The 17,771-nt window shown below is 32.5% G+C and overlaps 2 protein-coding genes across 11 annotated transcripts in view; both read left to right on the top strand.

The window, feature by feature from the left end:
• per (period circadian regulator) overlaps positions 1-6,740 on the top strand; it is a 47,106-nt gene extending 40,366 nt beyond the window's left edge. For all 9 annotated transcript variants that reach the window (XM_089729712.1, XM_089729684.1, XM_089729596.1 and 6 more), the window contains one exon: positions 386-6,740. In XM_089729712.1, coding sequence (XP_089585838.1) covers positions 386-625 — 240 coding nt within the window. In that variant the 3' untranslated portion in view covers positions 626-6,740. The remainder of the gene's footprint in view (positions 1-385) is intronic.
• A 3,982-nt stretch (positions 6,741-10,722) lies between these two features.
• grnd (grindelwald) overlaps positions 10,723-17,771 on the top strand; it is a 42,025-nt gene continuing 34,976 nt past the window's right edge. The window contains exon 1 of one of the 2 annotated variants that reach the window (XM_028179665.2): positions 10,723-10,905. The gene's annotated coding sequence lies outside the window, so the exon portion shown is untranslated. The remainder of the gene's footprint in view (positions 10,906-17,771) is intronic. The other variant, XM_089730431.1, reaches the window with a different exon arrangement.

Genomic DNA, 17,771 nt, shown 5'->3' with positions numbered 1-17,771 from the left:
TTGACCTACTTCACGTATTTTCTGAAAGCTGATTTTTACGTATAAATATACAGGCAATATCAGTAGGCAATATCCTTAAAAGTAAATCGCCAATACTCCCAGACACTTTCCGTCTGCCGCATTGCTTTGCAGATGCTTTAAAGCTCCCAAAATAATGACCTAACTTCACGTAAATTCTGAAAGCTGATTTTTATATATGTCCACCAGACAACTATTTTAAAACCTATATTGGCCGTCTAAGCAAGCTAGCAGGTAGGCATGCATTCTTAGTACATACTAACACTACGCAATCGGCCACATTTTGTTCGTCAGAAAATACGTGACGTCTAGTGGCCCTGGGATCTTACTCTATTAGTGGGTAATTGTGAACCAACCTGTATTCCAGCCGTCGTTAGTGAACGAGCAACTTGGTCAGCTGTACCTGGACCTTCAGTTGGAAGGTGTCGCTGCGCGACTCACCCTCGAGGAGGGTATCACCAGTTCCAGCAGTTCCGGTGAAGAGACCACAACCTCGTCCAAGAGGAAACGGGAATACAGCAAATTGGTTATGATATATGAAGAGAACGCTCCCCTCCCACCTCCCCCTTCTGAAGAGATACCGAAATCCAATCAGCCCGAGTCCTAGTCGAACAGTATTCCTACTACTTCGTGTTGTTGAGGTACAAAAGAATTACGACATTTATTTTTAGCAATGAATAAATATGTATATACTGGGTGTTAGGGGACCGCTTCCGAAAACGAAGACAGACGATAGTACTAATAACACCTTAGATGATGGGACGGAAAAAAATCAATCCTGATTTTAAAAAAGAAACATATTTTTAAAGCGTTTTGTTAATATTATTTACGCTCCATCATATTCGTGTAGCTAAATAAAATGCTATTTTCATAAAAAAAATACATTATTATACTAAAAAAAACCAGCAATGAAACATAAAATCAAAAACAGCTGATGCTCGGATCAACGAACGCCCAACAATGAAGACGTGGCTTCGGCTCTTAAAATTACCAAAATTCTAAAATTATTACCAAAAACAAGACCTGGCTGTATGGACTAAAGTCCTTTGCCTTTCCCATTAGGGATAAATTAATATCATCAACGAAAGCCCGGGCGCAGGGCGGCGCACAAATGCTTATTTACAGCGGTCTCCTAACACTTGATATATCTTTTTGTACTCAAGCTATTAAGTGCTGTATTATTTTTCTTCTCGACCCTCGGAGGCTTGCAGGCTTCTGATCCCGATTTGATCTAGCGTCGGTTTTGAACCACGAATAATATGCGACTAGCGCTTGCAATGCATAATAACGATTGTCAACGTTAGTGCATGGTTTGTCTTGTTTATCCTTTGTCTGTGGTATAGCATGCAGACTGGCCACGAACATAAGACTTTTTTTAAAGGGTTTTAGATATCAACCTCTTTGTTGTCTATCTTTTTAATATACTCCTCTGGATCGATTCAAAGGAAAACACGTATTATGAAACGCGTATGCACCTTTGTGTAATTTAATTACATTAAATGTTTGTAGGGACACAGTTTGATGTGTAAAAAATGTTTGTAGGCGCTTTGGAGTTGCAACATGAATGCAGACTCGATGTTCTTGTCTTTAAATATTCTATGTGTTGATGTAAATTAGAACATTTCTGCGATATAATTCGCTGCATTTTAATGTCTACATTAATATAAATAGCTGTAATTAATTATAAATATTATAGGTTTCTCAATACATTTGTTCGTTCAGTTTGAAAAATATTTTATGAAAATTTTGCTTTAAATACACAACACCGGTTTTAACTGTGATAAATAATATATTAATAATGTATATATATTATGTGTATGTATATACATTTTATAAATATACTTGTCAGAGATAATAGTCAAGCAGACCTTAAATATATATATCTCTGTATATATATCAAAAATAGTTATAATGGATTTTTATAAAATCTTAATTCAATCAATAATGAATTCTATTAAAATTGACAGGTGAAATAATGTAATTGTCATGTTTGTTTTCGGTCGAGATTTGTTTCTCTGTTTAGGAGCATTTTAAACTTCATTCGCACTTGTATTCTTGAGACAGCTGTTTAATTATAAGTAGACGAAACAAAAAATAATTACTGTTTGTATGTTTCTTTGTTTGTGCTTTGTGCGCTCCTAAATCGTTTATTCTATTGGGATAAAACACGTTGCAGTTATTTCTGGCACGCAACGGTACCTTTCTGTTAGAAAACCATCAAATAACGATAGATGGCGCTTTCATTCTTTGACACATAAATAATAAATTGCGGATGCGTTTCCAACTTAATATATCGACGCTTGAAAGGCAAACGTGACTAAGCGACAATGCGTGAACTTTACAGTAGACTAATTTAAAGTTGAAATACCTGAAAACAAATTTTATTTTAACGAATCTAGCTGTAGTAGAATCTAGCTAGTAGCTGTAGGACTGAAATGATTTTAATAGACCTAGAAATATATATTTTTTGCACATCGAATATGGTTATTGCCTATCATTTATGTACAAAGCAGTTATTGTCACTTAGTCACGTTTGCCTTTCAAACGTCGATATTCATTTTACATACATATTGTGTTCAAGTTTTATTTATTTATTGATTTACTTAGTGTGCTGTGCATTCTTTGTTTTTTAATGTTTATTTCTAAAGGTAATAAATACAGTAAAAGCCGAGCCTAGTTAGTCGAGATGTCAAAGTGCTTAACGATTAATCCTTTTATTGTTTTTGTTTTGATGCTTCCTATTTTATTTTTTATATCCTGTTTTAACGTCCTGCGTAAAATATCTCAATATTTTTTTTTAATTGTTGTTGTTTTTACTATGCATTTTTTATTAGTAATTCTTAATTTTACCACCGATCCTAACTGGAGCATTAAGAATAAACAAACTCGGCCTACATGTGTTTTATGCTATTGTTGATAATTAATTATATTGACTGACAATGAGATGCAAAGAGTGTCGTACTAATGATAACTGAATCGAATCGCCACTCTAATACTGCCACTTTAAACAAAAGCTACATGACTGCAAGGAAGTCAATGTTGATGCATTTATTTTATAATTTTTTAAACTTTCTTTTTAATAAATATACAAATGTATTATAAAGCAAATGAAATATAGCTCGTATGAAAGCCAAGCTTTTAAATACAAACCTATGTTTGTTTGTTTTTTTTTTATTAATAAATAAATCAACGCTACCTTACTATATTAATGTCATTAAGTATACTTTAATTTTAATTAAACCCCTAAAAAGTCGTAGAATTGTAGAATGTGAAATAAATTAATGGAAATTCAAGGAACCCTAAATTGATTAAAATTTAAAAACGTTCTGTTATTAATATCTATTCAGTAAAATTAATATGAATTATACAAATCAAGGTCAAAGTAATAGAACGCATGAAATACGTAATGAATAATAATATTTTACCGCATACATACCTATAAACACATTGTATATTAGTTTAATGTACAGACATACAATATAGCATCATTGTATGTATAGTATTTAAAGCATTATGTATAGATTTAGACATTAAAATAAATGTTACGTAATCTAATTAAATAAAAACAAACTTAAATATAATTCATGGAAAAAAATATAAAAAAAAAATCGTACATAAAATTAATGAAAACTCAATGTGCTATTTTATTTAGATTGAACAATGTCTATGTAAAATTATCGCTTGAAGTGAACTGTATAATATATCTTTACATTACAATTGTATTAAAATGTATGCTGTAGCTTAGGAACAGAGGCCACTGAGTTTCTCGCCGGATCTTCTCAGTGGATCGCGCTTCCGATCCGGTGGTAGATTTAGCGCGGCACTGCTCTTGCTAGGACTGGGACTAGACTAGTTTAGTCCACGTAAGGTTGGTATAACCAACCGAGATTAATGTGCAGATAGTAAAAAAATAATAGGAACATTAATTACAGAGGTAGCTGCCAAATGTTTTCATTAAACAATATCTTGCAATGTATCACTGTCATTAATAATTCGTTTTGTAAAGAGTTTGCAATTAAATCTGCAGTCGTTGGGAGAGTTATTTAAATGTAGATTTATGAAAAGTATAAGTGGATGTTAGGTTTTTTTTTTTAGTTTTTTTGACGTCATTAAGACAAAAATGGTACTCAAATATATGCTTATCTATTAAAATACCTACTCCCTATTAGGTGGACGTAATATTAAACCCATATAAGTTGGAATGCTTTAATAGTTACAAATGTTTTTTTTTCTTTTTATTCACAACAGAATAGCTTTATATTATGACATGATAGTATATCGTAATAAAGATATGTATTTTTTTTAACAATGAAATCTATACAGATTCATTTATTTTATTGTTGGAATAGTACTTAATGGAGCTTCTATAGAAACCGAGACTGCAATAGACTAGTACCTAGTAAATCGATAAACAAAATATCATAAGCAATGCTTCATTAACCCGCAATGAATGTTATAATTTGGGGGTCAATAACCTCGCACGATAGCCGTCAGATGGTTTTAAAATTGTGTTACATTGCGCACTGTTATCCACTTTTCTGTTCGAACACGCCTCTTATTTAGTCCCTATACGTTGGCTTGACCTAATCTACATAATATTTGAAGGTAGGTCTTTATCTCATACTAGCGACCCGCCCTCGCTTCGCTTCGGAAACATTAAAACACACATGAAACCAAAAAAAATTAAAAAAAATTAATAAAAGTAGCCTATGTTCATCAGGGACAATGTCGGCTTCTAATGGAAAAAGAATTTTTCAAATCGGTCCAGTAGTTTCGGAGCCTATTCGAAACAAACAAACAAACAAATCTTTCCTCTTTATAATATTAGTATAGATGACACACATTTTATAATAGAATACTAAATTGTAAAACATACAGAATAATATTCTTAGGGCACATGCAGATTTTTATACCCTGATCTGATCAATAATGTATATTAATAATTAACACGGACGGTAGCATACGTGCTTTTCGAGCTTTTTAGAAACATTTTTAATGTCTCAATTTACAACCCACTTTTAATAGATTTAGTAAAACAAAAATGTGCAGCTATCACTTTATTTATATAAGTAATATGATTCGTTGACATTCTGCAAGGGAAGCGATGAGGAAGGGAAGCGGGATAGATAGATGCTTCTGACACGTAATGAAACAATATTCATAAAATTCATTAGGAATGGTTCCCAAGAAAATATTTAAAAAATATATATAAATAAAGTATTCTCTGCAATTTTACACAATTTTTCGAAAGCGCTACTGCTCTGTTATCTTTTTTTAATCGAAATCAAATTAAAAATCACCTGTTGAAAAAAAAGAAAACACGTTGCTTATTTTACACAATTTATTATGAGAACATCACAATTTTTACAAGTAAGGTAATTAAAATTTCATTATTAAGCAAAATGACAAGTAATGAATCCGTAACTACGAAAATCACGTTAGAAACTTAGGAGCAAAATATATATTTATGGTGTCGTTAGTATTTATAAAAGAAATAAAATAAAGACTAAAGATAACTAAACCGCTTTTTATCGGTAGTTTAATTATCTAATTATTTTGAATCTTATTTTAAATTATAGGAAATTGACTCTTGATATTTAAAAGACAAGCAGATGTGCTGCTAATAATGACTTCAGTTTATGGCTCTTATTGATTCGAGACACGTGCAACTTGTTTGTCGGTGATAAAACAAAAGTGCGCTTGAAATGCTATGCCTTGTGATAATTGAAGTCACATACCCATTTACCACATCTGGTCTAGAACGTATGCTTTATAATTTGTAACCTTTACCGATTTTACGATTCGATCTTCGCTGCACTTCAGAATTCAAACGTTAAAGACACGGAATGTAGATCCACTTATCGCAAAAAAGATAATATACTTTAGATTGTAATTTTTAAAAAAAATTCTTGATGGCTCTAATATTATTATATTATAAGATAATTTATAGAAATCTCATTTTAAATATTTAACAGCCGTAATTGCGGATCTTAATTTAATTTCTGAAATTGCTTCGAATACGTAGTTTTTGTAGTAACAGTTAAGGTCTCCCTTTAGAGAAACGTTATCTAATACATATTTTGGTATTAAACTAAATGTTTCAATTCGCACTTTTATTTTTACATAAAGATATCTTTGTTACCTTGTTACCGCATTTATTTTCTTTCATGAGTAACTTACTTTAGATATTTCTAATTAATATACTTAGTGCTTCTAGTAGTGTGTGTAAATGAAACGATACACAGATAGAAACTATTTTTTTAAATGTATTCAACAAATTTTCAACAAATTCAACAAACTGCAGAAACAGTTCCTATTAGTTCATAGAAGAAAATAAATATGTATATATATAAATTAAAAATTTTTTGGTTCTCTTGATAACACGTATTTGTAACAAATAGAGTGTTTTGACTTTGAAAAGTCGTTTCCAACAAAAGAAATACCTATTTTTATTTTCATGAAAACTGTTAATCTTTTCAAGTTTTACCTTTCGAAATCTGTGTATAAATAAATGAATGTTTTCTGAAAGCTATATGTTTTGTGTAAATTGATTTAATTTAATTGTGTTTTAATATTAGTCGTTTTTAGTATAAAACACAAGTTTACGAGTTATTATAAATGCTTATGTCGCTGTTTAATGTGCTAGTTCAGTTTGTACAGTGTTGCAATGCTAAAATTTTATGGTAGTGGTATTATAACAAATAAATGTAATCGTAACTAAACTTTTTTATTTATTTAATCAAAATAAAATCTAGACACATAAATTTGATTTTAATAAGCACTGAGAAGTAATCAACAAATTGGTTTTAATATTTCTGAAGATTTTTTTTTATTGCTTGGATGCGTGGACGAGCTCACAGCCCATCTGGTGTTAAGTGGTTACTGGAACCCATAGACATCTACAGCGTAAATACCGCCACCCAACTTGAGATATAAGTTCTAAGGTCTCAGTATAGTTACAACGGCTGCCCTCCCTTCAAACCGAAACGCATTACTGCTTCACGGCAGAAATAGGCGGGGTGGTGGTAACTACACGTGCGGACTCGAGATGTCCTGCCACCAGTAATTGTGAACATGCCAAATACTTTATTTCTTAAAACCTTTGATATTTAATAATGCGGCAATACTATTTCAAATCATACTTTAAAACTTGCGGATGTACTCAATGGACTCACGGTAGTGGCACATGGAATCAGTATTGGATTTACTCTTGGGGTTGGTGCTCAGGGCGATGTAACTTAACTAACTTCTGCTCACGCAGGAGCCAGTCGCCGTCGACACCCTATACCGGTCGTTACAAATTCATCAGATTCACTGACTAGCATTAGACGCCTTCTATTCTAGTACTAGGAGAATGCTTAGGGACCCAGGTAACCGAACCCGTCGAACTGCAAAGAGATAACCCATACATCAGCGCGCTGAGTTTCTCGCCGGATCTTTTTTTAATAAGAAATTCACTACTAGTAGAGACTGATTTGAAGATCCAATTAAGGAACAGTAATCGAAGACCTTGGTTGCAAGAAGGTGAGTCCAATAATCTCTATAGGTTTTAGTCAATAATAAAGCTACAACAATGTGAGAATAATGGTCCTAAATAAAATTATTTAGGCTACGCTAGAAATCCACCTTCGGAAAGAGGTTGGAAAATTCTGACATTAGACCAGAAAGTGTTTTGTTTCGTTTAGAATTTATGGTACTTTCTAATGAAACATCTGTTGCTGCATTGCTGTACTTAAAGGTTTTCGATATTTTCTTGTTAAAAACTAGCTATTTACATTTTTGTCTAAGTATAAGACTAAATGTGTACCTACGTCTGTCTGTAAATGAGTTTGAAGAAGAAGCCTTTGCAACTAGTTGATTCGTAATTTTTATACCGATATTGCAGATACTGAACTCTTCGAATTCATCAGCCTAAGGAAAGTTTTGTCTTGTAGTATATCGAAAGAACGTTTATGTAAGAAACAAAAGTAAAAGACACTTTGATCGAAAAATGAGAGAGAGGGAGAGAGAGAGTACTTATTATTTATTGTACACCAACAAAAGAAAAAATGCGAAACATTAAATACAAAAAAAAGTACAATTGACAAGAGCGATTTCTTCCAGACAACCATCCGGTGGAAAAGAATCGTTTGGAAACTAATTACACGCTGTACACCAATCAATTGAAATATATATACACATACATACATATACATACATAAATTCCTTACATAAATGAACGATAGATAGAGAGGTTAATGAAATAGCTATAAATGATTTGCGCTTTAAGATGCACAAGATGGCCAACCTATCTATTCGTGTAATATTTGGTTAGAAATAATACTATTACATATAATGTAGTAAATGCTGAACTTACAGTCTGCTTCATATATTCAATAGCACATTGATAGATTATTACATACACAGCGTGAACCGAGTAGTTAATTTGATAACATCGTTCTATTAATTGATAATCTGGATTGGATTCCATTTTGTTGAGAATTTAAAGTAAACAGGGACAACTGGAGTTAGCCGCAACTTAAGTCTGAATAAGCAAGGCTTTTTTATCCTTATACACTTCTGCAGGGAAGTAAAACTACTGTTTTATCGCCGGGTTAATCCATTCAGTTTATCATAAAACGATAGAATGTCTCAAAGAAGGCTCAGGTTGTATTGCTTAATTAAAATTCAGAGAAATTTAAACGCGACCCAATGAAATATTCGTTATACATAGTATGTGTATGTAATTTGAAACAACAAGCTATGCGCCATATTGAAAATTCAGTATATCGATGTTTGTCTAGTTAATGAGCAAATTCGTATTGTACAACACGCAGCGCATATTACGACACACACAGGTACTGCAAATAACAGAATAACACACGTAGAACGTATTTGTTTAAAAATTCTGTTCGGTATTAATTAATATTAGGACGTGAGAAGACATAGGAAATGCGAAAATGTCGTTCTTGCAAAAGACCTAATAGAAGTCAAAATATTGAGAAACATTCAGTTAGCTAATTCCCGCCTACTAATCAATATTTTGATGTAACTTGAATGTTTGACCTTTACTTTGTGAATGCCGGAATAAGCTATGGTACTTACTAACTTTCAAAAGGTTTTCTTGATTCTGTTAATTATTTACTTTCAGTAATTCCTATAAAATAAATACATTTTCATTTTTTTAAATAAAAATTACTGAAGTTTAATTACTCTAGATACGAGGAAGACAATTAAGACAGCACAGTCGCCAGGGGAACGTATAGCCCACCTTTTTTATTTATTGCTTAAATGGGTGGACGAGCTCACAGCCCACCTGGTGTTAAGTGGTTACTGGAGCTCATAGACATCTACAACATAAATGCGCCACCCACCTTGAGATATAAGTTCTAAGGTCTCAGTATAGTTACACCTGTCAAGCACGGGTAGACCACTAAGTTTGTCTTCGGATCTTCTCACTGCTCTTGCTAGGGTAGAGTTAGCAAATTCTCTCAGGCTGAGCTCGTGAGCTCACTAATCTGTCCAGGAGTATCTGGAATAGTCCCTTAGACTACCAGCTACCAATGTATAGGCATGAGAAAAAAGCAGGCAGGCCACTGCGATGTGAGCGCCTTTGTCTTGAGACGTCAAATAAAGTAACAATTGGGAACTTTCTGGGGGAAAGCGAGAAGAGAAGTTACGCGAATTATTTTATTTTTCCTTCACATTTAAATCGGTATTCATGAAGATTTATTAACCATTCAATATCTGTGATATTTAAGTAATGAATGATTGAATGTCAATCTGTCATATGACAATTGACAGTTGTTTAAAATAATTGTGAAATGTGTGATAAAGAATTATTGAAGAAACAACATTTAATGCCCTTTCTTCAATAATTCTTTATCACACAGTTCACAACGTCCATTAACCGAAAAATTATTTTAAACTACTGTCAATTGTCATATGACAAATTGACATTCAATCATTCATTACATATATATTATAAACGTCTGTGGGTGGGTGACAAGTGGGGTAAAATGATAAAAGTCACCGGAGACAGTTTCTAACAAAAATTGACATTTCATTTTATTTCGAATCTTCCATTTAATTTAATTCCAATTTAGGTTTCATACTTCAGTGTTCCAATTGCTTAATATTCTGTTAAATTACATTAATTCGTCTACTTTTTATTTTTCAGAATGTCATAAACCTCTATTAATACATACAGATATAGTACATAATATAAATAATGTGTATATAAATTTGACATCGGTTTCCGAAGTTAATCTATTACAGTAACTTGAAGAATTGCGCATAAACTACATATATATTATTATCTATATATATATAAATAAATTGCTGTTCGTTAGTCTCGCTAAAACTCGAGAACGGCTGGACTGATTAAACAGATGGTTAATTTTGGTCTTGAATTATTCGTGGAAGTCTAGTTCTCTAGACTCTAGAATAAATATGAAAATGCTCGGAATTCAATAAAAATAACAATTTTGTTTTTCCTTTGATGTGCCATCCGTCGGACGGATTCCTTTTGTTTGTTTTAAGTTTATTTTATACAAAAGTTTAGGTCTTTTATTTCTCGATTGAGGCGAAGTCTGCCGGGTCAGCTAGTAATATAATAAAAAAAGAAAAACACTTAGCATTCCCTAAAGTGCACGCTTTTATAACATCATCGAGATATTTACACACACCAAGCTATGTGTATCTATACGCTGTTAATATTTACACGCACACACAAGCGCAAACGAACACTGATGTAACGTTACCTGCGCAAGAGTCGCATTCCGTCGCCCACCTCCGTTATTGCTCGTCAAGCCTCTGGAGGCTTTGAAGTTAAAATTCAAATTTAGAAAGTATCATACCACAGTGCTTGTGTCTGTTCCTGCGAAAATGTACACGGTGCTTTAGAGAGTGAGTGATTTTCTTTATTTAAATTTAATCATTGGTTTTTTTTATTTGTTTTAAAATTTATAAACCTTAATCTAATTATATGTTCAAAGGCTGTTGCGGTAATTGATTTTCTTGTTATATAACCTAGCATTACTACGTTGCACTTATGGTCTAGGAGGTTTTTGAAGACACTGCTGAGCTATCTATCATCAGGGTCGCGATCGTCACGAGATTTAAAACTTGCTGTTTGTTTCTCGTCGTCTCGTTCTCGCGATGAGTAATCATTAAGTTTCTTAGAAGAACAAAACAAAAAAAAAGAACAGGTTTTTAGTATAATATTATCAGTAATTGGTCGGCCCGTGTTTATGGTTTTGCGGGTATTGCCCCGTTCATGGAACGAATGCGACTTATTTAGATGTCCGGTTAACTGTATAAAAGTCAGCTACTTATACAATAAAAATAACTTTTGTGCCATCATAAAAGAAACGTTGGCATTGAAACGCATTGGTGCAAAACTATTTCAAGAAAACACAATTTAAGAAGGCAGCGATTGTTTTTGATAGGTAATCGGTACTTAATGAAAACACACACCTAAATCGTTTCTGTACTGTTTTTTTTTTTCTAATTTGTAATATTTATCATAAGATAATGTAATATTTATTGTATAACGCTCCCTATTGTCAACGAGGTGACGTTGGCGCAACCATTATTCATTAAGAAAACACACACAGCCTATTAATTCTATTTGTTTCTAAAAGTGTAATAGAAGTATGTACTTTTGTACGTTTATATTTAAAAAAGACGGTGAGAAATGGCGCGAATTTATTTTTAGTTTATTTGTTCAATTTAGAACTACTCCATAAAAATAAAATATTTATTCCTCCACGTCAATGTTGAAAATTCGAGATTTAATATTGAAACCATGTAATTTTACAGCTAAATAAACAAACTAAAAGCTGTTATAATTAAAAGCCTACGTATACGGAGGCGGTGGCGGTAACACATTTAGATTTTTTTTAAATAAAATTATTTCTATCGCAATTTAAAAAAATTAAAGCATTTATTTCTTTGATATATGATATGACATATTTATACTTCCGCATGAAACGTTAAAAACTATAACGTGAGAAATATAAATTCCAGAACACACAACTTTTGATCACATCAAGATCATGAAACAAACAAAAACAGATTTGTTTTCCAAGATACGAATAATAATATTAATATTTTTCGATATAAATAATGATCAGTAACGAGATCTTCTTTGGGAGTTTTTTTTTCCGCGGCCCTTGAACATACTTATGTATCATTTTAACAGCAGTTGCAACTGTTGAGAACTCTTGAAATTTAATTTTGCAGCACAAGTCAACTTTTAATGCAAAAATCCAGTTGTCTTTTCATAACTTCGATTTGGTACTAGAGGTAGGTAAGGTATCTTGTGAGCTTGCACGGGTAGGTACCACCACCTTGACAATTTCAGTGGCGAAGCACTAATGCATTCCATTCTGAAGGGTGGGGTAGCCGTTGCCCTATAGAACTGAGATTTAGTACTCATGTCTCGAGTTGGGTGGGGGCGCCAACGATGTCTATGGGCTCCGGGAACCACTTACAACAAGGGTGGACCGAGAACTCGTTCACCTGTCTAAGGAATAAATTTCAATGTTTGATCCTGCCTTACTTGTAATTTGAAAACTTTAATATTTAATATGATTAGATACATTAGATACCTATGTGACAACTAATAAGTTGTTTTTACAAGTTAAATCTAATGTACCAAAAATACGTTTATTGGAAATTTCAAGACGAACATAATTTCAAAGTTGATATAATTTTAATGATTTCTTGGAACATACTTTCGTTGAAAAGCTATTCTATTTTCGTAGACAGTTCATGTAAGTATTAAAGTTAGTTTGATACTTATCGTAAATCGAGACGTATGCAAAATCTGCGCTCCGAGAGCTTCAATAAAAACTACCCTTTAATTAAATATCAAACCAGCTTCAGCACAACAATGAATTGAAAATTTAAATTTCCTGATTAGTTTTCCTGCCGATAGCATCCAATATAAAGCTGAATACAAAACTAGGATTTACGTTCCTATGAAAATTTGCATGATATGACCGATGCAAATACCTGCAGATCGGCTTCGGATTCAATAATCTCACTCGCTATGTCAATTTCGATTTCAATTTAGCGATCTTCGCTTTAATCTTTTACATATTGCTTACTCCTATTGTTCCAAAGTCCCAAGCGATTGAATAAATTCATAATGTTTATTCTACAAAGAAATTATTAAATTTGTTGTAATAGTGAACAATGCGTCCTGTCAAACAATAAATGTATAATAAATAGACATGCTTTAACAAAAACCGACTTCAAATAGAAAAAAAAAGATATTCCAAAACAAATTAATATACAATTTTAAAAAAATCATCGAAATAGGTTGGCGTGATATTGAGTTATTCGTCTATTTGTCACGCACGTACTTGATGCAAATTTAAGATTTACATGGTTTTCTCATGGATATCATTATCAGAACTGGACTAAATTGAAATGGGACCACACGGGAAGCATCACCTTCCTAAAAAAAAAATAATCATCAAAATCGATTCACCCAGTTATAAGTTATGAGGTAACAAACATAAAAAAAATACAGCCGAATTGAGAACCTCCTCCTTTTTTGAAGTCGGTTAACAAAAAGTTGCCAATGTGGTTTTTTTGCCATTAAACTGCAGGCGTGCGAGAGAGATTTAGTCGTCGTGGCCTAAGGAATAAGACGTCCGGTGCATTCGTGTTGAGCGATGCACCAGTGTTCGAATCCCAGGCGGGTACCAATTTTTCTAATAAATTATGTACTCAACAAATGTTCACGATTGACTTCTACGATGAAGGAATAACAAACATCGTGTAATAAAAATGAAACCCGCAAAATTATAATTTGCGTAATTACTGGTGGTAGGACCTCTTGTGAGTCCGCGCGGGTAGGTAGGTACCACCGCCCTGCCTATTTCTGCCGTGGTGAAGCAGTAATGCGTTTCGGTTTGAAGAGAGGAGCTGCCGTTGTAACTATACTGAGATCTTAGAACTTATATCTCAAGGTGGATGGCGCATTTACGTTGTAGATGTCTATGGGCTCCAGTAACCACTTAACACCAGGTGGGCTGTGAGCTCGTCCATCCACCTAAGCAATGAAAAAAAACTCCATTCAAATTTGAGTTAACTTTTACGCGATCAAGAAGTTAAAAAACTCGCATTAAGCACACTGCACAGGTCTCAGCCCATACGTAAGTGTAGCTAGTACATACTGGTTTACATATAAAAGCCAAGGGGCATGAAAACCAGAAAATTAAATGAGTTTCATTTAATGGTAGTTGTTATATACATTTCTACAGATTCTAAATAAGCCAGTAAAAAATGAAGATTGTATTTTAAAAGCTTATTCGAATATCTAATTTGTTTAGTTGGCGAACTCGCGTTTATCTTTTGTCTTTTTTTATATTCCTTGAATTCACATTCATTATGTGACAATTCCAACGATTGAAACTGGCTTAATGCGATGATAATTTACATTTGCTAATACAAAATTCTAGGTATTGTGCAAGTAGAGTAGAATTTCAACTGATCGAGAATTATGATCCGGTAATGTGGTTCTTGTGGGAATATAATGTTTTGCTGATTTCGTTATTGACTATATCTTTAATTGGAATCTAGTAAATGATATTTCCTACTGAAGGAAACTTTCATCATTTAAATTTATTAGTGAAAAATTAAATAGTATGTATTTATCGATTTCTAAATAAAATTTTTATTTACGTATTTTGTATACTGCAATAAAAATAATCATATTCCATTTAGAATTTGGAGATTTAATTGTAAATGAAATATTCTTTTTTCTAATCAAAATTCGACTTTAAATTGTGGAAACACGAACCAAGTCCTTTTTTAAGAAGCACCGACCAGTCCCAAGAATTCATGTTGAATCTTAGAGAATCTACAAAAAGCATGAAAATTTATCGAATTTGTAATTTCAATCAGACCCAAAATGTAATAAATTATTTAGAATCTTCCTTTAATCTAAATAATCCTAATATGTTTTTTTTTTATTACTGGATACGTCAAATTCAACCTACTCATCAAAAGTAACAGAATCGAATGAGTACACGACTATTTCACGCGTATGTTTCTCGTTCAATCAATCTCGTTCAATCGTTATAATTCATATTCAAGAAGCCCGGCTTATTCTGGCGCCGGTAAACGAAAACTTATTGGAAATCCATTTTTATAAAAACACTAAGTTTGTTTTTTCTTTTTAAATTCCCAAGGCGATCCACAATCCTGTCTGGCTAAAGCAAATTGTGGGCGGAGATGCAGTCTTTTGTAAATAATGGGTGCTTCGAGCAGTAAGGATTCTTCATCTTCAATGCCGCCGTTTACAGTTCTGTGTTTGTATTCGAAATTAAATTAACTTGCTTTTCTTTCTCTTCGCATTATTATTTTCTGTTGAAATAATATCTGCTCCTGTAGGATAAATAATGAAAGCAGTTTTACAGTTTACTTTTTCAATCTAGTCGTCCGTGAGCTACGTAAATAATTCATATTAGAGATGATAATTTTTCAATCAATGTTTTTCCTTGCTGCTTCTGCATAGGTTATAAAGAATACAGCTACTAGGTGATATTAAAAATAATAAAGATAATGACTACATGATTTCCCATTACGATCGCGTCAGTCGCCGTCATCTAAATTGGGGCTGCATTTACTTACTCTCAATGTTCTGCCAGAGGTTTTTTTTGTTTACTAACTGGATCCGTTGGAGTCCATGGGGTTAACAGGGCTTGAAAATAGTTCTTAGGTAGCAGCTTGCCTGTACCCCTAACATTGTTCATATCCAGAAGCTACTTTGTTAATTCTAAGTCTCATTTGTATAAAAAATATAATAAATAGCGACCCGCCCTCGCTTCGCTTCGGAAACATTAAAACACACATGAAACAAAAAAAAAATTAAAAATAATAATTAAAAAGTAGCCTATGTTCATCAGGGACAATGTCGGCTTCTAATGGAAAAAGATTTTTTCAAATCGGTCCAGTAGTTTCGGAGCCTATTCGAAACAAACAAACAAACAAATCTTTCCTCTTTATAATATTAGTATAGATAATTAATATAGCATATCGATAGACTAGTTTTGATGATAGGTTATATATTTTAAACCATTTCACACGCGTTTTGCGATAACCAATACATATAGGAGCCCTTTTTTTTGGAATGAAAGATTTCTTTTGGCTCGAAGGCCTTTCCAATTTCACCTGGACAGGATGAGAGATCGTGCGACGCGGCTAACATTTCAATTCATTTGAAAATTACATATGTATCAATACTTTTATTGCAAATTTTATTACTAATTTCCTAACCAGGATCATCAACAGGCTTTAATTAAAAATCATTATTTGTACCGAATATCATTAGTTTGTTTTATGGTTTAAAAAAATATTTTTCGTAGACACGTCAGATTTCTGATTGCTTAGAAATTCTAATAATTAATTAAATAGTTTACAAAACATAATATGATCTCCGTAGCCATCGATCGCAACAGGCAACAAATTTGAATTTTTCAAAACGATTTGCGTTCATTACCCCTTTTAAAACACATTAATTTGCGCTCTCTATAAATTCGGGTGACTGATTAATATCGAACACTAATAAAACATCAGCTAGGTATTGAGACAAAAAATATAATAATAATATAATAATACAGTTAATAAATAAGAAGAAACCATTTTTTGTCATGCATATACTCCGTTGTTGAATTATTACACAACACGTCAGATTTAGTTGGGTGATTTGAAAATGCATTTTCCGGTCAAAAATCTAAGCAAATAGACAGTAATATTTGAAACTGACTGTCGCAATATCCGGTGCAGAACACTGCGTCCAGTCATATCCGGATCTGGCTGCATCACCGGTCTAAAGGTCTTATTCAGTCTTCTATTTATATTAACGAATGTTTGTTTATTTGTGATGTATAAAGTTGCTAGTGCTTCTGGCGTAGTACTATTGGTCTAATATACCTATGTTTGTAATAAATGAATGTATTACCGTATCTAACTATACGAGTATTAAAAGCCAAACTCGGCTGTGTTCTTTTAGCCTGTTTAAGTAATGATATTTTTTGTAAATTCTTATTGAATTTGATATTAAAATTTATCACTGCTTGTATTAAAAATATGCAAATAAAAGCACTTCAGAAATGACTTTTTGGAAAGGTATATAAATTATGAATAGATGGTAATGAGACAAACCTATTAATACTTAGTCTATTTAAATAAATTAGATGTATCTATGTGTGTATGTATATATGTATGTTTATATCAGAAAATCTTGAGATTAACCTAATGGGCTACCTTGTGAAGTTCGATAATAATTAAACGAGCCAGCGTAGCAGCTCGGCTTTGAGTAAAGTTTCATGAAATTAGTAGATGGTAATAATTGTAATGAAATCTTTAAGAGAATTCTTCTTTTTCGAAATGAATAAAAAATGCGGAGAAAACCATCCATTTCGCCCGTGTTTTAAAAGGCCCGTGTAAATTAGCTTTTTTCTTTTGATACTCCTTTGTAGGATTTCTTATTTAATTCTCAAAATATTTCGGATAGCCGAACAAAGTTTAGTATATAACCAAATTATTTAGAGCTTGTTTACCCGACTGTCGATTAGTAAGTTTAAGTAATATTGATATTATTTTTTTGTTTATTCACGTTGATCGAAAACCAACCTTAACCCAATATATTGAATAGTAAATTTCATATAGCAATACCTCATTACATGCGCATGGTTTTTTGACGGTTTTGCCGCCATCAGGTAGGTATGGTATGGTAGGGCTCCGAAGTACAT

Source organism: Bombyx mandarina, chromosome 01 (genome assembly GCF_030267445.1).
Source record: "Bombyx mandarina strain Sakado chromosome 01, ASM3026744v2".
NCBI classification, from domain to species: Eukaryota; Metazoa; Arthropoda; class Insecta; order Lepidoptera; family Bombycidae; genus Bombyx; species Bombyx mandarina.
The sequence above is the reverse complement of the archived record's forward strand: the minus strand, read 5'-3'. Positions and strand labels throughout refer to the sequence as shown.